General features: G+C 40.7%; 1 protein-coding gene across 3 annotated transcripts in view; it reads left to right on the forward strand.

The window, feature by feature from the left end:
* pcdh19 (protocadherin 19) overlaps positions 1–22,465 on the forward strand; it is a 69,717-nt gene extending 47,252 nt beyond the window's left edge. For all 3 annotated transcript variants that reach the window (XM_061835536.1, XM_061835538.1, XM_061835537.1), the window contains one exon: positions 19,978–22,465. In XM_061835536.1, coding sequence (XP_061691520.1) covers positions 19,978–20,543 — 566 coding nt within the window. In that variant the 3' untranslated portion in view covers positions 20,544–22,465. The remainder of the gene's footprint in view (positions 1–19,977) is intronic.
* Positions 22,466–23,490: the final 1,025 nt, after the last annotated feature.

Consider the following 23,490-nt stretch of genomic DNA (forward strand, 5'->3'; position numbering starts at 1 on the left):
GTGCGAGGCGGCGGGGCTGTAGGCAGCAGGGAAAGGAGGAGTAGAGGAGGAGGAGGAGGAGCAGGCAATGTGAAGCAGACAGAGATGGAGAGATGAGCGGCGAGTATAGTAAGCAGTCTTAGCGAGGGAAAATGGGGGGGGGGGTTGGAGGAAACTATCTGACAGGTAAGAGTGTTTTTTTTTTTTTTTTTTGGTTGACTAAAACTTTGACAACATCGAATCAAGAGTGCACCAACAAATCTTGTTTGATGATATTTTTATGATCCAATCCACAATCTAGACTCCATACAGGGACCATCCATTTTGATTTGCTTAATCTAATGTGGGGAGCCGTGGAGGCAAAATGTCCGACGATGACAAAGAGCGGCAGGGAGTCGCAATAGAAGTTAAAGGAGACGAAGTGCACCACAGAGTGCCAGCCTGATTGGGGGGAATATGAAGGGGAATATATTGGAAATTCAAGTTGTGTCCATCTGGGCTCCAGTTTTCTCCATCGTGGAAAGGGCAGGCAAAAATAATTAGCGGAATTAAAATGAACATGCACCACTATAGAGGGCCGTCTTTCAATTCCACACTGCACAATTAATCAGCAAGATGAGAGAAAGTGCTCACACGTTTAAGTTTGGTTTGGTGATGTTCCTCTTCAGTCCTGCAGATGACAGTGATGTACATTTTTAGTTGTTAATTGTCAAAACTAATTGCGAAGAAGCTTGAATGCTAATATTAAACACTGCATAAACAATTTATCATTTGTACATTAATTCTGTGACAGACCTAACAAATTCCACATCATTATATTATCGCTCAATAAGACTCCTGATTTTAATGACTATATTCAATAACACCCGCACTGTCCCGCGCAGCACCTCTGCGTCGCTTATGTGTAGCCTGCCGCACAAACGACAAAAAAAGTTGCTGCACAGTTCTGTTCAGTTCATCTCCCTTAATTGGCCCATTTTAGTCGCATGGTGTGATGACGGACTCACCGTTTCTCCCAGCTCCACATAGCACCTGGGCCAATGCCTTAACTTTTGTATTATAGCCTTTAAAGGACATAACAATTTCCAGGCACTTAGAGCGTATTTTTTTTTAATCTATGTAATTGGTCATTGAATAATGCACAAACCATATCACAATTTTAGTCAGACTCATTATTTCTAAAGTTCTGAAATGTAATTTCACACTGCTGTTGAGGCTTTGCACATTCAGATAAACATATTGGAGTCTTTCGATCCTAAAGGTTGTGGGCAGTGTGTCATGTGTATTAAACCCTCATCTGGAAACTTTCTGCCTTCGACACTACATCAGAAGTCACCGAATCCATCAACTTTAACTCGAAATCCTGCACATGTGTGGTAATGTTTTTTGTACACCATAGCAAGTGCCACTAAAATATAACAGCATCATATGAATGCTAGCAGGATGAGGTGCCTGGGCTGGTCCAAAATGTATCTAGCCATCTATCAATTTTAATTGTTTATTTTATCTCATAATAGAAGAAAAGCTGACCAGTGTCTATTTTACCCTGTGGGAAAAAAAGGCTGCCACCTCTTTCTTTGTTTTTACACGTCTGAATATGTTAAGAAACCTTCTACACCGCTTTCATGTTTAAAAATAGCTGCAGTCTCTTGGTAGTAGTGTTTGTATGCCGTATTTGCATAAGTAAATCAACAAATTCTTTTTTTAAGAAAAAAAATCCCGTCCCGCCCTTCCTTTTCCTGTTAGTTCTTTACTTAAATCCATGTGGGAATACATCGAGGGATGTGAGGATGGATTTAAACAAACTTGATGTGTTTTGATGCTTTAAGTTTTTACAAATGTCTTTTGCAGCTGGGTTTCTGCACACGGGGACAAACTGAGAATGTAGATTATCTCTCGGGTGTGGAATGTCGTAACACGGCGGGAGCATCACCTGATCCCGGCAAAGCTTCCCTGGATACAGCCAGTGCGTTTTAATCAGCTCAAGGGGGAAACTGCTTATCTGTGTGCATTTGTTATAGATAGCGTGTGGAACATATCAAAGTGAGAAATGTGAATAGTTCATTATTTTCTAGAGCTCACAATGAGTCTGATGTATTTTATAGAGGGCCCTCTGCTGACAGCTCATTTTCCACACAATCCTGGCATTCAGCTCGCTGTGTCAGTGCGAGGAGCGAGCGAGCGAGAGAGAGAGAAAGAAAATAGGCTACCGGATCCGCATTGCTTATTCATGACGCTTGAGCATGCTAGGTGTGTTAATAATCTAGACAGAAAGTGAGTGAATCACACTTGTTTGTCGAACACCTCGTCAAGCCTGCTTTTGCTTGGTGGACGGCGGGTGGGGAAATGAGGCTTGATCAGGGGTTAGGAGGCGGATTAAAACAGGTAACGGGCTGGGGTTTGGAGGACAGGAGTGGATCAGATTAGGAGTGGATTGTTAAAAAAGGCCATGCAAATGGCGCACAGCGTGTCGGAGAGCTTGTTTTTAAAGGTTGATCAGAGAAAGATGAGGAAATGGAGCAAAACGTGCAGAGTGAAGGATTTAGCTTTTTGAAGCGTTGCGACAATTGAATCACTTGTTGGTTCCCTCAACAAGCCTGAGAACTCACCAAATGTTATGTGTGCTGGTTAAAATGTAATTTACTTTCTAATTAGCACCCCTTTGAAAAGTGGGAAAAAATAGCCCCAAGCACCAATGCCACCGATCGACAGCATCTATCATAACATGACAAAAAAAATCTCACAGAGCCATGCCCAAATTTGAACTCGAGGCCCAACATCTTCTTGTGCACATATGATTACATTAGCCCAGGTCATTGCAGGAGAAGAGCAATATTCACTGACACTGGTCGGCAATTTGCATGGGATGCATCATGCACAGTCAGCATAAGGAGAGTTAAGATCGTGGGTCGTGCCCCTGCCGCTCGGTATTTACCGTCTTCCCACCCACATGCACAATCACTTGTCAAGAGCCGCTGTAAGGGCACTTTTGGTCTTGGTGACGTGTGGTGAGCTGAAGTGACGAACCACACCACCATGTAATTCAGTTTAACCACCTTTTTTTTTTGGCCTTTTGGAGGTAATATTGTGACACCTTCATTACACTGTAATTCTCAACTACGCTATGCTGCACAATCAAATGTGACATTTCATAGATGACAAAAGAGGGTGATCTCTATCAGGGAAATGCTTCTTCAACTGATTAGTCACTGTCATTCTACATTTCAGCTGTGCGATTGTGTGGTCCCCGAGCACCAGGTGACAGATTGATGCCTGTCTGTGGAACATTGGCTGCAGAGGGTGACTTGATACAAAATATTTTTATGGTCATCAGTGTCTGAAATATGTTTTATCTGATTATCAGCTGCTTCTGCCCATGTACGTGTCAAACTGCTCGTCTCGGTCATGAAACGGTCATATCACCGAAAGGCCGCAAGCTAGCAAAAAATGAGTTACAGCAAGCACTTTTTCAATAGAATCTTTTGAAAAGAGAAAAGGCTGAATGACAACACTAAAGACGAGCCAATAAGTTTTAAGAAAGTAAACGCTGCATTTCAGAGACAGAAGACATAAGCAGTACTACTTGAAATGCAGTTTTGTTTTCTTTGCTAAAGGTGATTCTCAAGCACCAAGCTCTGTGTAATATGGGAATGAAACAAAGTTGATTTAAAAAAAAGTACTGAATACCTTGGTTGTACTTCCAAAATCCTGTCTTGTGAAGCTGCATTTGGCTGACGATCAGGGACCTTAATGAGACCAAGTGCTATAGAAAATGGAGTGATGGATAGCTGTCTTTGTGAAACAGCAGTCTCTGCAATTATGGCAACCTAAACAAAATTACAGAGTAGACTGGACATAAGTAACAGACTGCTGGTCTCATTGTCAGAGAAACAAACACAAGGCACCTACTAATTACAAATTACATTCAATATAATTTTGCATTGCACTTTTTCCTCCTTTGTTTTGGTGGTAGATTATTGCTTCATAAGTCACTTGCCTGTGGGGCAACAAAAGGTTTGTGACTGCTGATCTAGTTTCCCTCGCCCACAACACCTCCCTCAAGGACAGAAAATAGCAGTCTCACTCCGCAGCCGACCCTGAGCTGTAAACGCAGTCACAATGGACTTGTGGCATCATTGTTACTGGGAGAGTAAACAAGGTGATACGAAGGCACACACACATATACACGTGGACCGGCAGAGACCTGCAAGTGGGCAGGATAGCCGCCGAGAGACTGCCAGGCCGGGTTTGTATTACAGGGATCCCAGGATATGAGACACCGAGCGGGCGGTCCGCGCTCCCTCTAGGCAGCTGGCCCGCGGCCCAGCTGGCTATAATCAGCTCCATTACCTGTAGTACTGACTCACATTTAGGAGCTGATAGTGAAGTCATGAAGCGGGAGGTATTAACACGTGAGAATCTGCTGCGCATGCACAGTTACACCCTTCATGGGCATGTGTTTTATCTCTTCAGAATATAAATTAAACACTCTGTTTAAATCAGTGGGAATAATCACCCGTGGACCAGTACACTGTAGCTCACACTTTTCTGTCCAGAATACAAAGAGACAGCTATCACTGCAATGTACTGTAATGAGGGAGGGGTGGAGTGAGAGAGGGAGAGCCCTGAGGCATTTTAACCCCTCTCACTTCATTTACTTTTCGGTGGGGAAAAAAAAGGCAACACCTCTACCTCCATTAATCTTTTTTTTTTCCTCATCAGTCTATCACATTGACATAGAAAAGCTTGACTGGAACATGTAGCAGCACATCGAAACATGCTAACAATCAATGAAGGAGAACCAGGATTTCTACCTTTCAGCATGGGGAGAAAAATGTTATCTGAGAAGGGACTCAGGGCAGAACTGCTGAAAAGTGGAGATTCTGGAGTTTTAACGAGCAGAGATAAAGACAGTACAAGGGTAACATGATGACAATTTTGCTCTAGCATGCGGTGAGCAACAGTTGTTTACATCACTTTCACAGGCTTGACTACATGCTACAAACACAAATTTGTAGAAACTTATGAGAAACTTCCTCGCATGTCCAGGTAGTAATTTGGGTTATATATAGTAGTTAGTATACCTGCAAAATTGTACTGTTCTACGGGGGAAAAAAACACCATCCTACCCACATATGGGGTTCCTTGGTTTTTTAAACAAATTTGTATGCAAGTATAAGCCTCGTAGTAAACTATTAACCAAGGCTTAAGAAATGCTGAACTCATGAGTACATTATATATTTATATCATAAAACGTTCAGATGCAAAGTAATAAGTCTCGCAGTAACTGAATGTGCCTTCTTGTGCTATGACACTATGTACAGTATTCTTATACCATTGTAAAACCTGTTTCAATGTGCCCCATTTGGAACCTTTAAATACCACAAGGCAGGACCGGCGGGGCTGTAAATTTGCTGCCTTCATGTTGACTTGGTAACTATTTAAAAATCAGATTTTGCCACTGACGACCCTTTTCAGCCAAGCCCTACAGACACTATCACGAATATCTTTCATTCAGCATTCGGGGTTGAGGCTCTTTCGTTGTCCCCCAAGTGACCTTGGTGAGCTGCGCTCTAATTCGACATTCAGTCTCAGCAGCAAGCGACTCGACATGTGACTCGCGATATCAACTATGAATGAGGCTGGACCTTTTTTGTTGGTCAAGGCTCTTCAAGAGATCTTGGACATTAACTCAAGTTTAAGATGGATCTAGAGATGGGCTGCATCGCCTTTTACCTTATTACATAGTTTTCATATGTGAAATAGAATCTGCAGCTCAAAATTGTCATTAAAAAATGCCCTGAAAATATAAAAGAAACGTTTTAAAAAAAATTATAGACATATATTTCAGATGGGAATTCATTTTTAAATTTTCAAACTTTTACCTTTATATTAAAACATGATTTAATTGAGCAACAATTTTGGTGTTTGTCAAATTTACAAATATGGATCCTCATCTTTATTAACTCATTTGTTTACATTTACTTCACCCGGTGAAAGATATTTTTCAATGGGTATTGGTTCAATGAGTTCCCCCCAAGCTTGTCTGTGAAATTTAACCGTCAACATAACTGCAATGCCAAACAGACACCAATAGAGCGTGGCCTTTCATCACTATGGATTTGAGATCGAGTTTTTAACGAAAGGGGGTGTGTTTCAGCTTATCACATCGATTATGGGGGTGGGGGGGGTGAAATGCCATTGTTTTGTTGCTTCATAATGTGTTGTGTCAGAAGCTAAAACTACAGTCAAAGCCATTGTTCTGCTTGACTTTTTTTTTCCAAAAAAGCTTGTTTTCCTCTTTTTGCTGCAAAATCTAAAGAATAGAAAAAACAAGAACCATTTTTTTTCAGGTGAAAGGAGAGCATCTACACTCTCCTTTGGTAGGTTTCAGTGCTGACATTTAGACAAAAATACAATATTCTGTAGGTCTTCAAAGATCACTATAAATGCTCTAAAATTGCTAGCAACGTGTGGAGTTTTGGTTTAAAAAAAACGTCCCGCAGTGAATGAGATCATGAAAACGTCACATAAATGTTGAATGAACTTCATCCCATTCAGTTAACTGCAAAAAAAAAAAGTGTTTAATCTCTGTTTGCAACGATTCAGCACTCATGGAGGGTTGGGGTGTAGGTCAAATTTTTCTACACCTCCCTCATCCATACATGCCTTGACGGACTTTATATAGCAATCCACCGGTGACATGGAAAAAAATTGCACACTAGAGGCTATCAGTGGTGTAGTGGTTAAGATCGGAGCAATCTGACTGCCTGCTTACTCTGCACAAGGATCTTTTTGACAATGCCATCATATCATTTTCTGTTGCCTTCATCCAGAAAAAAAACGTCCATTATCAATAACGGTGTTCCAATTAAGTGAAATACGAAGAATATCATGTAGCTAAAGCAATTTATCATTAATATGGCTGTAGCTTGTAAATGATACAGATCTGAAGTGCAGCGTGCATGGTTGTATCACTGCCTGGATGATTACTACCAGTAGTCAGTCTGAAGTATGTTGTGCTATATGTTAGTTTCCGCTTGTTTCTCGCCCACTCGAGCGTGAAAAAAGGTCAGACGCATGGATGTGTTTTATGCATCATGGCCGGCGGTGGTGCACAAGCCAATTAAGTGAATTAATCAACATTAACAACATTATTCACAAAGAGCCATTTGTACAAAAAAAAGATATTTCCTTCAGGCAAATCTTTCTGGGCATTAGCATAATTATCGTATTAATGTAAAGTCAGGCAGATCAGTTGCTGGTTATTTACAGTCTCGAGCTTAGAGTTAGCGAGGGGAAAACAAGTGCACAGTGGAGGCTTTATTGTCCTTCCTTTCATATCATAACTAAGTGAGGGATTCAATCAATGGGGGCCAAATTTAACTTTTCAAAGCCCCTGCCTCTTAAAGGAAAGGATAAAAGGTAATGGGAGAGGTTGGCTGTTAAGTTAAATGGCAGACAGGCAAGTCTCTGAGGGGCTCTATTTAATGATGTGCCTCTTCTCATGCCGTGCTCGTTAAAGACGAGGCCAAAATGCATGAAGAGGACAGACACACAGCTTTGCACTACCCCCTTCGTAAGTTCTGCACCGCAGGGTGAGGGCTGGGCTTTTGTGTGTTGTGTGCACCTACTCGGCTCAGATTAGCATCACAAAATAAATAAAGTAGCCACGACTTGTTCATTTCTCAAGATAGGTTCGGCCATGTTGCATTTAAAAGTCCACGCAAAGGCTCTTGTGGGACTCGGCCGCCGTCCTCTGAGAAAAGGAAGCGGAGAAGCCGATGGCAGGATTGGATCTTTGACACCTGCCACTTCCACACAACACACACACTCACGCACACACTTCTTGCCCACACATTACCCATTGCCACTCATACGGACGTTTTCGTGTCATTGCTCCGCATGCTATCATGAGTGGGCGCAAGCAGGGAAATCAAATTACTTACACTGTGTCAGGCCCCTGTCATCGTCCTTATGTATGTAACTCAAGCTAAAAAAAAAAAGATGTGCCTATTAAATGTCCCTTCCGTTGACCAGTCTCTGACTGAATGCCACCCGCTTTTCCAACCGTGCACATGTTCAAATCTTTTCGCGGACATGGTCACTGTTAAAAGTGCAGCACTGGATAGCAGGTGATATTGCTAAGCCTATTGATTCTGACTCACATTAAGTAGTATTGTGGGACGGCTCGCGCCGCGGTGAATAATGTGGAGCTGCAAAGAGATCACCACGTCTGTTTCTGTTTGACGGGCACGATAACCTTTTCGATGAGGAAATACTGCACCCTCTAACCAAAACCATTTCTGCACTCTGAGTCCTAGGGGTGTGTTTGCTTGTTTCATTAAAAGGAAAGGCAAATGTTGACGTCATTTTAAAAAAAGTGGATTATTTGGAAAATCCCATTTTAATTGGACAATTTAATTCAGACGTGGACCAGTGTTCATCAGTACCATAAAAGTCATCAGTAGAGCAGAATTTAGTGAGTGTCACATTATTAATTAAGGGCCCGGGTTTTGCTTTTGCTTTGAGTTACCGTGTTTTTTTTTGAGGGGGGGCCCTTTCCAAAAGAATGAAAAGACCATACCGTTGGTATAAAGACTACAGAAATGCCAAATTTGTGAACTTTAAATAAATGACATTTATATAAATAATTACGAAGCTTAACTACTGAAAAAAAAGGCCCGTACAGTTTAAATCTGGAACAGATTTTCATTTCACCCAAAAAATAAACAGGGCTTTATTGGTCTTAACTCTTTCATGTGACATTTGAGGGTTTACTGTAAACATGTCCAGTAAGTCTTATGCATGCATTCATCACAGAAAGTGTGTAAATGATTAATCGATCCAAGAACACAACTCGATACACAGCACAACAACAATAATCCAGTTCGTGCAGTTAAATGTCCAAGTTGCACATGAACACGTATTGACTGTCTCTGGTTCCTTGAGAAAACAGTGGGAAGTGTCTTTTTACGCACTGATGGCTAACCCAATGTGAACCACTCCATCTAATTGTGTGCTTTTCTGCTAACGGAGCTCAAGCTGCCCCTCAAGCTTCATACCGTCACTCACCGTATTACAATGTCCTACTTCCAGAGGTTGTTAAAATTACCTCGACGGGACTTTTCAAGGGAAGGTTGGAGGAAAGAAAAAGCGGAAGGTAAAGGGGGAAATGAGAGAACGGGTACCTCACCGGGTCTCAGTGACAAGATAAAATGGAATATTAAACACATAGTCCTGCCTGACACAAAGTGAATGTGACTGAATGAGAAGGCACATTGTATTAATTATGTAAGGGTGCTTTTTTTGAGTCGGAAGCAGAGAGGGAGAGAGAGACAGACAGAAAGAGAGTTTGGATTTTTGCTATGCTATGCTGGTGTGAAGTCCAGACATATAATAGGAGCGCAGAGGTTTTGTGTTTGTTCCACATGTCAAAATGAAGCAGCACCACAAAGCAGTGGGAAAAAAAAGAAATACAGGAAATTGACTTTTTTTCCCCCATTTAGTCTAATATGTGATTGGATCGTGAGAGAGAGTAAAATTACACCAGCCCTTTACAGCACAAACCAATGTGTGCAACATTACTTGGTTTTGTTTTGTTTTCTGAAAGCCATCAGTATCAGTAATATACAGTATCTAACATATAATGTGCATGTAGAAGAATTGAAGCGATTAATTCCAACGCGTTTGTACGAGAAGTAAAACTTCACACTGTTCAGCATTTAACCTTGAACAAAATACATTGAAATTCCATCTATAATCGTGTTGAGCCAATGAAAATGGTATCGTCTGATGCTTAAGCATTTTATTTTACTCTCAAATGTTTTTCTCACATTTCAACACTTCAAACAATCAATGTGAACACTCTTACAGAATTAAAACAGAGTTTAGTCTCATGACAAAATTCCTTGCATAAGTTGCTTCAATAGTTTCACAATTACTTTTTGTCAAGCTAAGCAGCACTTTGGATTTGTGCTTAGTACATAAGGCGAAGCACATCCTTTCACAGCTGATGAAAGTTCATTGACCCACTCCCGCTCTGGCCTATGGCGTTCCATTCCAACACCGACCATTGATCTAATTTAAAAGTCAGCTTCTGTCCCTCTTTTAGGCCCCCCCACCCACCAGACTTGGGTGTTTACAAGAAAATTTGCATGTGAGCTCAGTTAGGCATAAGCACCTCAATTCTGTATTTGTTTTGGTTGTATTTAAAGATGTCCTCTGCTAAAAGCTGTGCAGAGTTATAATGAGTCAATCACACATGCAGAGGCGGGTGGTCTGCTCTGCTGTCATGGAAAGGTTGACAGGTGGGCAGGTGGGGTACCGAGCGCCTGCTGTGTGGATTTTTGGTGAGGGCGTTGTATTCGCCACATGGATCAGGAGAGCAAGTACAAAGGTTAATTGTGACGCTTACCGTAAGGAGGGCAATTTGAAAAAGCTGACAATTAGCAAAGGGGATATTTGTTGTGTTAGAGAGGCAAACACCAAACAACATACTATATTGCAAAAGCTGGAAAGGAAGAACCCTGTTTCACCGGCCTGGTGACATCTTTGACGACCTAAGGGCAACTTTAAAAGGCTATGTTTCATTCCAGGGTCAAAGTGATTGTAAATTTGTAGTGTTAATTTGAACTTTGATTGCATCCTTTTATAGATTTTTTTTTCTTTTCAGCCAAGTACTTCGCACATTTGCCTCACAGTTTTGAGGTTCTGTGTTTGAATCTGGGCAATAGCTTTCCTACTTGCATGTTCTCCAAGTGCTTGACTTTGTGTTCTCACGATTCTCTGGTTTATGTCAAGAATCTAAATTGTTCATTGTTGGCAGTGGTTGTTTGACTATTGGTGCCCTCTGATTGGCTGGTGGCCGGTGCAAGCTGTATCACACCTCTCAGGTGGGATAGGCTTCTGCTCAGCCTCATGAAGACAAGCAGATGAAAAACAGAAAGTATTGCAGCAAATGAGTCTGCCTTCTTGCGACGCTTGACAGCGTATTCTTCAACACACTTCCGACACAAACCAGTACGTTGCGTACTCGTCACCTTGAAATGTCGTATGGGAGGCCCGTTGACTTCTTTTTGACACAATTGGACAACAGTGTTGTCTTTTTAAGAGATTTGAACAGTGAAGGATATTTATTTCATTTTTAAGTGTAATTAACACTTTATTTTGGGAAATACAAATACTTACACCATTATTTTGCTATTTATGTAGCTGCACCTTTTTAAATCATGAGCCAAAAAAGAATAAAAGCTATTCCTGTCCTGTGCTACTGAGGGTTTTCTAAAGGTACAATAATGTGGAAGAATCCTATCCTTGCCTGGACATTCGAGCGCACCCACCAACGTTTCATTGCAAAAACGGGCTTATTTGTACTTCACACAGGAGTTCAATAGCCAACCGCCCGGCCTTTGCTGCCTCTGAACCTAACAATGATATAATGATTCATTAACAGTACATCCATTGTGTGCTGATTGTTCCACCCACCTGTTGCTGTTACACAGCTGTTAAACAGCTGCTGTTTGCACCAATTTCGATGCAAGTTCATTGTTTGTTAACACAGGTTAGGTTAAACATTCCTTAGGCCAAAACCTGGTGCCTCGCGATTGACCGAGGCCAAGGTCAAAACCTGGAGTACGGTTGGGCCCTTCAAGGGGCCTTCAAACTATCAAGCAAATGCAGCCAAAGAATGGCATATACAGTAGATACAAGAATTAAGTTGAAGTGACATATTTTAATAGCCCTGGGGAGGGCACAGCCATGCGTGCAGCCTGTGACAAGCTGTCAGACATTCAGCGTTGCAGTCGCTCTTCATAAATTGACTGGTGCTAACGTGCAACTGGAGAACCGCGTGAACCCCTGACATCATGCACGTATTAAGGATCTAACAAGACCATCCTGCGATTTCAGTTTCTTTCACAATTAACATTTGACTGCCAGATTTCTTCATTTTCATTGCAGAAATTAGAAGACATTTGGATGAGTGATAGATGTAATTACAGCAATGTTTGCCAGACAGCAGCTCTGATAAAATGAAAGGGGAGGACAGGAGGAGGAGATGGATGAAAGATGGGCTTTGTAGGGAGAGCTGAACACGATGAATCTTGGGGGTGTTCGGGAGGTGGTGGTGGTTTAGGTTCTTATAAATAAAAAGAGAGACTGCATGAAAGACAAGACTTGGTGCTATGCTGATGATGATGGTTTGCCTGGCGCACTAAGGGTGCCCCTCAACTGTAAAAACAAGACCATCACATTCCATCTTGCCCCTCCCGTTCGAGCCGAGCCTGTGGACTGATTTATGGGACATGCACTGGATTGGCTTACGAGGTTGACTGCAAAGGCTCAGACTCTCCTGGGTAAGTGGTAGATGAGGCTGCTTATCCGAGACTCAGCTGGCCGGAGCATCCACCCACTTCTGTGGTTAGAACTGACGACATGTGAACAAAGTAGACTCCCAAAACTCAGTATCAGTCTCTCTTCCCTCTGCATTGCTGGTGTCATTTTTCCCCCTGAATTGTTCTCCAATATGATACTTCTATCCGATTGTGTGGCAACAGCTTCATCAAGGCCCTGTAGCAACAATTTGAATTTAATCAATCTTTGCCGTGTGGCCGCCAGAACGGAAAATTAATACGGAGTGCAATTACAAAACAGCCATTTCACTATCAAAGATACAATGCAGCGCCCTGATGAGACCAGCGAGTGGATGCTATCAGGCGGCAAAATTTTGCCCTTTCATGCAAACATGGCAATGAGTTTTGGCTGCCAAGTTCTACTTATAACAACCAAAAGCACTGGAAGAAAATTTATTTGAAAAGATTTAGTGATTCTACACAACTGACACAAGACACCAGGGGGAAGTTAGTCCTAGTTCAATCACAGATTTGTAAGGAAACTGTTTGATATTGTAAAATATCTAATGATGAAAAGATCAGTTACTGATTACAAGCATTGTGCCAAATACACGTGTCCCAATAAATGTATCTTACTCAAACTTTTGAAACCACACAGCCCTTCGCACGTCCCAATAGAGCTAGTGCACCTCTCAACCCCAGAAATGAAAATGACACAATAATACACCCCTTTCATGGTAGCTTCAGATATTTTATCAAGTTGATGTGAATAATCTAATATAATATTTCAATATTCAAGTTTTCATTGTGTTTAAAACATGTAATGATTGTACGACCCTGCCTTTACACTTTCTATAAGGTGGACCACAGTTTGGATATGTAGGAATAACAAGAGACTTCAACTTTGACTTCAACTGCTCTGGCCATCCTCTGTTGGGTAAAATTTGAATTGAATTATTACATCATTGCTGAGAGTCTCTGTTGAAAACCGACATCGGTCAAGAAAATTACAACCAAAACTAGCTGAGCATTAAAATGACCTTGGTCGGCCAACTTGTTTCAGCTAAAGGACACAATCGTCTCTTAAAGACTGTTGTTTGAAATGTGAATGTGGACAAGTAACCAGGAACATGGACCAAAATGGTTAACCTTGATTTGGCTATCAAAATCAAACTAGCTGTAACACAGACAAATATCTGAAGGTTTAAAGATGACAAGATGAGAGGTGTGGTCAGTAGACGGAAAACAGGAAACCATTATCAGAGTGACCAAATCCTACGTGATGGTCTTATGTAAACTTTTGGTTTCAAGAAATGTTGGTTGGCTGCCTCGACCACCTTCAGTCGTTGTCAAAAAGTGCTACTGAAATGTAACCAATTTGCCATTATTTGTTGACAGAGTAGCTTTTTGTTCTCTGTCAAATAATTGTCCTTTCAAACAGCACGAGAGATTTGTTGAAGGAGTTTCATTTCATAGGGTTTCATTTCAAAAGCCATCACAAAGGAAGAGAAAAGTGGCGTATCAAAGCAAAGTGTCGGTTGCATTCAAGCTGCACCTATAACATATCAAGGTGTAAATTGCTCTTAATTATTCCCTTTCGTAGCACCAACATCACAGTGGCATCAACATGACTGCCTGTCAGCTATAGCACGTCTATTTTCATATGACAAGCACAATGCGGGCACTCGCAGCACCAACAACAAAAGTGTCAGTGCAAAGTGGGGAATACAAAAATGTACTTTAGAGCCCAAAGTGGCAGCTATTCTCCCCATAAAATGATTTATCACGCCACAGCGCTGTTTCAGATTCTCAATTGAGTTCATCATGCTGTGGTAGCAGACTGACTAAATGTGTCATTCGGCATCATCAAACTGCCTTGTGGATTCTTTTAAAATAAAGTTGTATCAACTTCACTCCACCTTGACAATGACCACCTGTCTCTTTGGTGTATTTGATAGGCTAACATGACTGTTTAAGATCTTCTTGTGCGTTTGCTGAAGTGGATGCAAAATAACTTCCAAGAGATCCGCTAGTTTCTTTCACAAGCTCGTCCTGACTGAACGCATCCTCTCCTATTCCTGTCAGCCGGGATTTTTAGTCTTTTGTGGATTTCTTTTTCGTCTTCCCTCCATTAGCCACACACAAACATTGTCTTCAGTTGTATGACAATAGGGGATCATTTTGTGCACCACATGAGGCGATGGAAAATTTAGTGATGAGCTCGTCAGGGCTGAGGAATTGCTCAAATCTCTGTGCTAGGAAGTTAAGACGTCTTCATCAGATGGAGGGAGGCTCAGAATATTATGAGAATGGCGACAAACTATGAGGAATTAATAGTATGGCAGGTTCTGGTTTTGCTCTTTTATCACCTGTAAACAGTTAATCTTGGATAAAATATACCATTACAACTGGCATTGAGGTACAGTGGCACCTCTACTTATGAACGTCTGTAGTAACAAAAAATTCAGGTTACCAAAGCCTCCTCAGAAAAATATTGTCTCTAGTTACAAAGGCAAATACAGGATATGAAAGGAAAAAATAAGAGTGAGATTCACTGAAAGTAAACATGCTGTATCTTGGTTTGAAAGTGGAGCAATAGAGGTGCGCCCCCATTGGCTATCACCGTAGCATCTTCCTGGCATCCAATTGGCTGGGAGGGACGTGAATCTTCACCCATGAAGCTTTTTGTGCATCACCGAATCACGTGCTAGTGGTTTCACACGGTCACACGCTAGAGCACATTGGTAAAGTACAAATTTTTTGTGAGTTTTTAATTTGTTTTTTGCAAGTTTGCTCATCTTTATTCACCAAGGACCCTAAGAAAATAGTGGAATTAAGTTACATGTGTGCCTACATTTGTACATAAGTTTTCTGTCAGCTGTCAGACGTTTGTCTCCTACTCCCTCCCCCACAATGCCTTTTGCTTGTCACTCACCCTTCTCTTCACATTGTCACCTAACAGCAAAAGTAAATTAACATAATTTTGTTATTCTTTACATTACGTTCTTTGAATGCATATTTTTGGGTGGGGGGCTTGGAATGGATTGGGCTATTCACATGTAAAATGCACTTCTACTTACGAAAAATTCACATTACAAAACAACTCCCGGAACAAATTAATTTTGTAAATAGAGGTACCACTAGTAAAAATCGTTTCACTGCGGCTGTAGTGGTTAATTCACCTGGCTTCAGTGAAAGCATTGTAGGTTTAGCTTCCTCTCACTGATGGTGTAACTAAGATTCAGTGGCTGTCTCTCCTGATGCTCCATATGATTGACTAACGACCAGTCCATTGTTCCCAATATGGCAACTTTCTTCTTAAATCTAGCATCTTTACAACTCATTTTAGGGACTTTTTTTTTTCTAAACAGTGACCAGCGACAAATATAGCCTACTTTTTTTTAATGTGTTGGAGACATGAAAGGGCATGCCCTGTATGAGTCTGCAGTTGATGTGCTCAACAAATAGCAGGCACTGCCGGTGAGCATCACCACCTTCGCAAATCCATCGCATGTGCTCAGGTTCACAATAGCCTCACACTGCAGTGAACACATAACCACAAAAAAAAAAAAGAAAAAAAAATGTCTCACAACAGTGCCTCCGGGCTAATCCCACTGTTCAGATGAATGCTTCAGTCAAAAGATTGTTTGTTCATAAACGTCACAAACCTCTATTTTTTTTATTCCACTCTAGCATTTAAAAAAGCAGAACTGAATTGATTTTAATATGAAGAAAACTAAGAATCAACAAAAGACTGTTCATTCGCAGTTCTTGTCATCATTTTTTAATCCCTCCCAAGGCATTAGTCCCCTGTCCTCTACATGCATTCCAATCAATTATGCAAATTAGACTATGACGTCATCTGGCGACACCTCGCAACTTTTAGGACAACCAATAGGAGGAGTTGGGAACACTGATGTGGTCTTCCTTTCATCCATGCTAAGAAAATTTGGATGAATTTCTTTTCTCATTTTAATAAGTTTGATGTCTTATTAGATTTTAAATCTATGTCCTCGTACCAGCACTCACATTAAGAGAGAGAATCCCACTACTATGATTGGAGTTCACTGTGTAATTATTGTAGCTTTCAATGCTCCATATTGTGATCTATATTAAGTTGTATCTTAAATTAGATTGGCCATCTTATTTCTCAAAAAGCATAGGAAGTGGCTCCACCATCCTTGCTTCTGCACGAAATGCTTAGAAATTTGAGCGTGGTTCTACGTAGCACGTAATTCAGCTCTGAAAAGCTCATATTTGGGGTGAGAATAGGAGAAGATTGTGCTTTGTCGTAGGTCACTTTTTTATTTAAATTCTGACACTTCAATTTGTTGCAGCTTTTTAGAGCAACATCTGCGTTTTATGAAGCTCCATGCTGAGGCAGGATGTGTGGGAGTTAATGGCACTTTACTTTCACAACAATGCCTTTTACAACCCCAGTTGCTCTCCCATAGACCCCAAAGAGACCGAGCGGGTGGAGGGGAGTAAAAAGAAAGAGAAAAACATTCACCGGAAATGCATAACTGCTTAGTAGGGAGCATACAACGTGTGTGTTTCTCCTCATGCCCCAAAGGCTTTCCATGCTTTTGGAATTGCTTCAGGCTATCGAAAAGGGGGGAAAAAAATGCAGAAATAGTCGGTGGAAGCAGCATTAATTATCAAGAAGCTTTGTTAACTTTAATAAATTGAGAGATTTACTTTGGTAACCCTGTCACATGAGACTTTTTGAAAAGACATTCTATATAATTAAAGGCAGACCGTCAATTTGTCAAAGTAATGAACCAGGTGATGTCATTGTCAGAGGTTTGAGAAAAGACTCAACAAGTATTCCCAATACACCCAGTACAAAACACTTGGACTTTTGTTGCAAAAGATATTCTAATCTCCCTGGGTCAGCATGTCACATCCATTTTTTCCAAATAACTCCCGATGTTTTGTATCTGCTCCAAAAGGCAGCAGACAGAGGATCGTGGTCCAGATTCCCATTCCCCAGAGCAGCAACACCCCAAATTGCGATGGCTTTTAGTGCAATAAACATTACACGTCCTGCTGAATCCAACCCACACGTCATCAAGTGTTGTGTTGATAAAGACAACTCTTCGGATCATTTCATACATTTTTCACATGCCGTACCAGCCCGGTCTGCACATTTTATCGACAACCAGTTTACATTGCCAGGGGATTAGTCTACTTTAGTTTATGACTTGCTTTACCCTTTAACACCAACCTTCTTTGTGTCTGGTCTTACTCAAAGACAAAGTTCTAAACATCCAAAATAACCTCCTGCTAGAAGTATGGGACCCTTTTTTGTCAGGTAGATGGTTAAAGATGCTGCTTGATGAAGGTTTTAGGAATCAACTGCTATTGTAGCTCGAGTAACACTCGACAGTCTGTTGGTTGTGATTACGTTTTTATGTTCTGATTGGATCCCTCATCTCGATGTACAAACCCAGTTTTGTCCCCTTAGTCTGCTTGATTACCACCAGTGCACCGGCTCCAATCAGCATTCATGCAAATTTAAGAGTGTGAGTCGTGAAAAATAGATTTAATTTTTTCTTTCTGAAATCTTTTCCTTTATGGTTATAGTGACTATGATATTGCACTTAAAAATCTTATACCCCTGTTGTTTTGCTGATATCAAGATTACAGGATCTAAGTATGTCATCCTTTGGACAATTGTGAACTGTATTCTTGGTGCCAGGTCTTGCGGATAACTTAATTACCTCACAAGTTACATTCCTACTAATATAAGGATTTGCTTGGGTATTCCCACATAGTGCATTTGATTGGACGGTATTTGTAAAAGGGAAGTCTCTAGAAAACTGTCACAGCCACTTCTGCAGTCTTCTGGTATCGATCCCCAGGGCCTCTGCTGAGATGTAAGGAATGAAGGAAGAAAAACAGATCATTAATGATTTTAATTAGGTAATCTGTCAGGTTGCAATTACCAGACGTAAGCGTATGCATTTGGGTCGATGGCAAACAACCACCTCTCTGAGATCTTGTCTTGTCACCTTGGGCCTCTTGAAATGGAGGTTGACTCATGCTCGATGAAAAGCGTGAAACTCAAAAATGTGTCAGGGCATAACTGTGCGGCAGGACGGCCCACCGCAGCCCACTGGAGAAGACGTTACAATCCATTGTACAGTATAGCTCAATCATCTTGAAAAGACGTTCTGTAGCCAACAATTTGTAATCAATCTTATGAAGTAATTTAGCATTATGTCGGGAGAGGATGACACCTTTGTTGTAAAGAGCTGTTCTGAAATTCCTTCCCTTTTTGAAGATAGAGACAGCGAAAGTACATCTACATAGACTGCAGACAAATCTCATATTCACTAAAGTGTAAAACATCATTACATACATTTATGAGCTGGTTCCAGATGATAGACATAGTGAGAGGTAGGAACCGGGGCAACAACACAAGAACCTTTCTGGTGTCTTTTTGTGAAAATCTGATCGCACTGCTTCACGTGTCGTCACAACGCCCCAAAATTAATTACACAAAACATTTTAATAGGCACATTAACAGATTTAACAGATGAACAATGATTTCATTAATCAGAAGTTGTTGCGGCCCTCGACAGATTCCAACATTGAGGCTTGAAATTTTTCACGGGTTCATTCTAATAAGAATTTACCACACGATAATAATATGCACTTAATACTATAATCAGAATCAGCTTTATTGGCCAAGTACATAAACAACACAGTAGTTGGAGGTGCCCGAGTATGACATAAATATTGGGTACGGAAAAAAAGTTGTGCAAAGGATGCCGAGTAATACTAACATGGGAATTTTTTTTTTTTTTTCTGGTTTATGCTGGTGGATTTTTTTCCCTGGTGAAAAATAGTCAAGCTATGAACATAAAATTGAATGCATATTTTTAAAATGTATTTTTGTTCATTTTCAATATATGTTTTCAAATTATTTAAAAAATTATGTTTTGCATCAAAATATTGTATTTTTCAGCTGTTTCTGAAGTGTTTCCAAGATTTTGTGTAAATTCTTTTTTTTTTTTAATGGGGGAGGCTTATACTGAACAGTTTCTTTTTCAAAAGAATATAATGCGCTTCGCACAGAGGCAGCACATTGTAGTGTGCGTAAACTTGACTTTTCTTGTTTGAAATAGCATTGAAATGATAAGGAACTTCATCAAGTTATGTTCAATTTGAAGTTATGGTAAAAGGCGGTGTGCATTTTATACTATATTTATGATGTGTCTTGGCATTTTCCAGACATTCTATTTTATACAATTTCCTATTTAATATTTTTGGAAAGTATACTGAACCAGAAACAATGTATTTTTTGTACTGAAATGACGAGAAAGTTGATATGAGGCATTTGTAATTTCAAGGGAAATCAAGTTATTTCTATAGCCCTTAATCCCAAGAGTCTCAAAAGGACTTCTCAGGCCCACAGTTGGCAATGAGTGATGACATCCCCTCATCCAACCTCCTCCACTCGGCCAAGGAAAAAACTCCAAACCCCATTTCGGGAAAACAGAAACCTTGAAAAGGAATTGCAGATGGGAGAAGGGGATGCTGAAATGTTGTACCTTCACAGTACATTTCCATAGCCTGGTGCTGTACCATCCTCAATCCTTGTTAAATTCTAACAGTCAGTTTTCCTGTGTTTTTCCAGCTGGAGAGCCTGCTGAAGGCTTCCACTGTCAAGACGAGTGCCGAATCCTTGGACACTCCGACCGCTGTTGGATGCCTCGCGTCCCGCTGCCAGCACGCGTCAAGTCGCCCGAGCACGCCCGCAATGTCATTGCTCTGTCAATCGAGGCCACCACGGTGGACGTTCCCCACTATGAGGACGGCACAACGAAGAGGACTTTTGCCACCTTTGGCAAGGACGGGCCCGAGGATGTGGAGCGGGGCGACGTTAAAGGGAAGCGGACTCACGAGCCTCAAGTGTGCAGCCCCAAGGCCAATGGTGGCGCCGTGCGTGAAGCCGGCAACGGGCGAGAGGCGGCCAGCCCCATCACTTCCCCCGTGCACCTGAAGAGCCCCATGTCCAAGCCTTCATCTGGCTACAACACACTGAAATGCCGTGATGCTGAGCGCATCGCCAACCACAGTCTGCTACGGCAACCGGAGGGCAAAGACAGTGAGCCGTCGGTGCGGGAGTTCAACACGCTTCTCCATGATGGTCGTGACAAGGAATCTCCCAGCAGCAAGCGCTTGAAGGACATTGTGCTTTAGCAAGCTTCTCTGCCACACCCTTACAGCTCATGCAACATAAAACTCACGTACCATATATAAATATATATATATATCCTGCAAAAGCTGTATGTACACACAAGAAGAGTCCGGCCATGGGACTAGACCAGGCACACTTAGCGGTATTTGCAGTATGCAATATTCAAGAGTGTGCTGCAGCTCGTTGTGTGCTCATGCCAAGGTAGTGGATGTGGCTTTATTGTAGTCGCAGTACTTTCTCCTCATTTGCTTTTTTATTCTTATTTTTTTTTCTATGCGCAGTGAGCTTACAGGTAGGTTACTATTGACTGCACGGACATGGCTAGCAGAGCGCTCCAGCTCTCACGCCAAAGCAGGACACATTGGACACCGGAGGTGCCGACAGCCGAGTACAGTTATGCTTTTTCAACGACTTTTTGTATCACAATACAATATTTGCCTTCTTTGGTTTTCGCAATTTGTTTCGAGCTGCAAAAACCTGCTATTTGTTCCTTCGTAAAGTGAGCTGTCAGTGTAATAAACACGACGAAAAGGATTCATCTCAAAATCTACTCCTGAATTCAAAGAGACATAAAATGGTGACCTAGCCGTCTCGTTTGCACCCAACCCCACTAATAGCCTATGAGAAGCTTTTTCTGCATCTGTGAGCATACATCGGCGTCAACAGACTCAACTGAGCTCTTTCCAGTATTTATACTCTGTCACAGACGGAGGTAAATGAACTGTTGCTATCCGCCTGAGCCTCTCTGGAAAAACAAAAACAAAACAAAACTGGAAGCGGAACAGACGGAGCCACGTGTTCACAACCGAGTGTATGACGTTGTGTCTGCAATGCTCAACCTTGATTGTAGCCAGAGGAGCACAAGTTAGGACCCTAAGCTCCACGGAGTCTTGTACCTTTTTTCTGAATTTTGACTACGGGGCTAGGATAGAAGGGATCGTCACTCTTGTCTTGCTATGTGGAACTCCGTATAGAGTTTACTATTATCATTTTTATTAACCTGTTGTTATGTGACAATCCCTTTAATGTTTGGTTTCAACAGATTCAAAAAATACAAATGAACATAAACATTGGTGTTCAACTGAAGCTACAGTACCGTTTGTAACACAAAAACAAAAATGGAAAAAAAAAACATGCCAAAATATATTTTATAGATAATTTAAAAATGTATAATGAGAATATTTAATGCTGTGTAGTTATTCTATGAGTAAGTTATACTTGAAATTAACTTGCTTTTGTTAATTGTTTTGTCTTTTGCTTTAATATTGAACCTGTTTTTTGTTTTTATTTTTCAAAATGATCTTGGATTATTATTTTTCTTCAACTGTTTACTTGCAGTTTACCTTGTTGTAAAGAGTTTCTTATTGGTCATTTCTTGTGCTATAAAGTTTCTGTGTGAGCTACTAGAAATGTTAAAAAAAAGAAGAGATTTCAGCACCAATGTCCGTGTGTCCGTTCAATGAATATTAGAGTGAGATATCAAAAAATAAAAAATAAAAAGAAAAAAATTATTAATGAAAAAACAACCTTAAAAGAAAGCTGAGAATTGGGGTTCCACTTATTGTCCTACTGGGCCCAAAATGGTTTTGTGTTTTCAATGGTTCCACTGAGGGTTTTCAGTTATATAGCATTTTTTCGTCAGAACTCTGTTGATTGACACAAAGTTTAGATCAGCGTGAATGGCAATGAACGGAATCGTGTCTGACATGACAAAGATCTAAGGCACATTAGCAATGTGGTTTTATGTTGCTTTGCAGTAAGTAAACTATGTACAATGTGGTTTGTGTGAATGAAAGTGGTCAGAAAGCGTAAAAAAAAAAATCTAGATCTTGTAACTGAATGTTTTGCTGGTCTCACCTTAGCTTCTGGCAAAATGAACATCGGAATAATCACTGAATGTATACAGCAGCTTATAATTAAACTATTAAATGTCCTCTGCCTCGTTGCCTGATCTTTCCTCCACACACAAGTTGTTAAAAGGAGTCCGAAAGTGGGTTCTCTCATTAGGAGACAATATCGGAGCATCAAGAATTTTGGCTTGGCAAACCTTTGAATTACATAAATGACAGTGGGAAAAGGTTACAGTCAAATTTGGTATCGTTACAGGATCAATACGTGGACCCTGCATCACATACAAACTGTGATAAAAGGCATCCGTCGGTGAGAAAGATCAAGAAGCTCACTTTCACAGTTCTGTCGTTGAAGATTCTTAACAACACTACACCTACAATACAGTTTACTCACAACTAAAGACATAAATATTCAACATGACTTTTTGTGTTACTATTGTTGTGCAAAAAAAAAAGGAGTTGGCCTTCAATCTTTGTGTCTGCTATCTTTTATAACTACGATGTTGTTTTGGGGAATCATGATCAATTATTTTTATCAAATCTTTTTTTTTTTAAAAAAAGTAATAGTTCCGTTATTATTCGGAAACTCTTACAAGAGGGTCCTTGCCCAAACAACAGCACAATAGTTTCAAATAAAATACAGATGAAGAACAAATCAGCAGGAGTATTGGATCAATACGTCATTGTCAGTGTTTGATGCAAAAAAGAAAAGCAGTCAGTAATCAAATGCTCCTTGTTTTTTACTTTAAAACACTCCACACAAGGCAAATAATCAAATCTAAGATGATACTGTAATTTAGTTCATGACGAAGGTGTAAATGAAGATGCAATTTCACCAAAGACAGTCCATGCCCACAGAACGACATACACAATTTGTCCATCGGATTGCAGATTGGCTCAATCGGTGACTTTTGGACTTAAGAGGGAAGATAAATAAGAAGGCACAGCCATGTATAGAAAACTTTATCAAATTTGAAGGCTTGCTTGTGGTGTTACAAATTTCATTTAGATAATAATCTACTTTGGCTTTCCATATTTGAGAGACGCTTGTTTCTTCGGTACCTAAAATGTCGCCAGTCCCCCATTAAGAATAATTCAT

Source organism: Syngnathoides biaculeatus, chromosome 11, assembly GCF_019802595.1.
Source record: "Syngnathoides biaculeatus isolate LvHL_M chromosome 11, ASM1980259v1, whole genome shotgun sequence".
Lineage (NCBI taxonomy): Eukaryota > Metazoa > Chordata > Actinopteri > Syngnathiformes > Syngnathidae > Syngnathoides > Syngnathoides biaculeatus.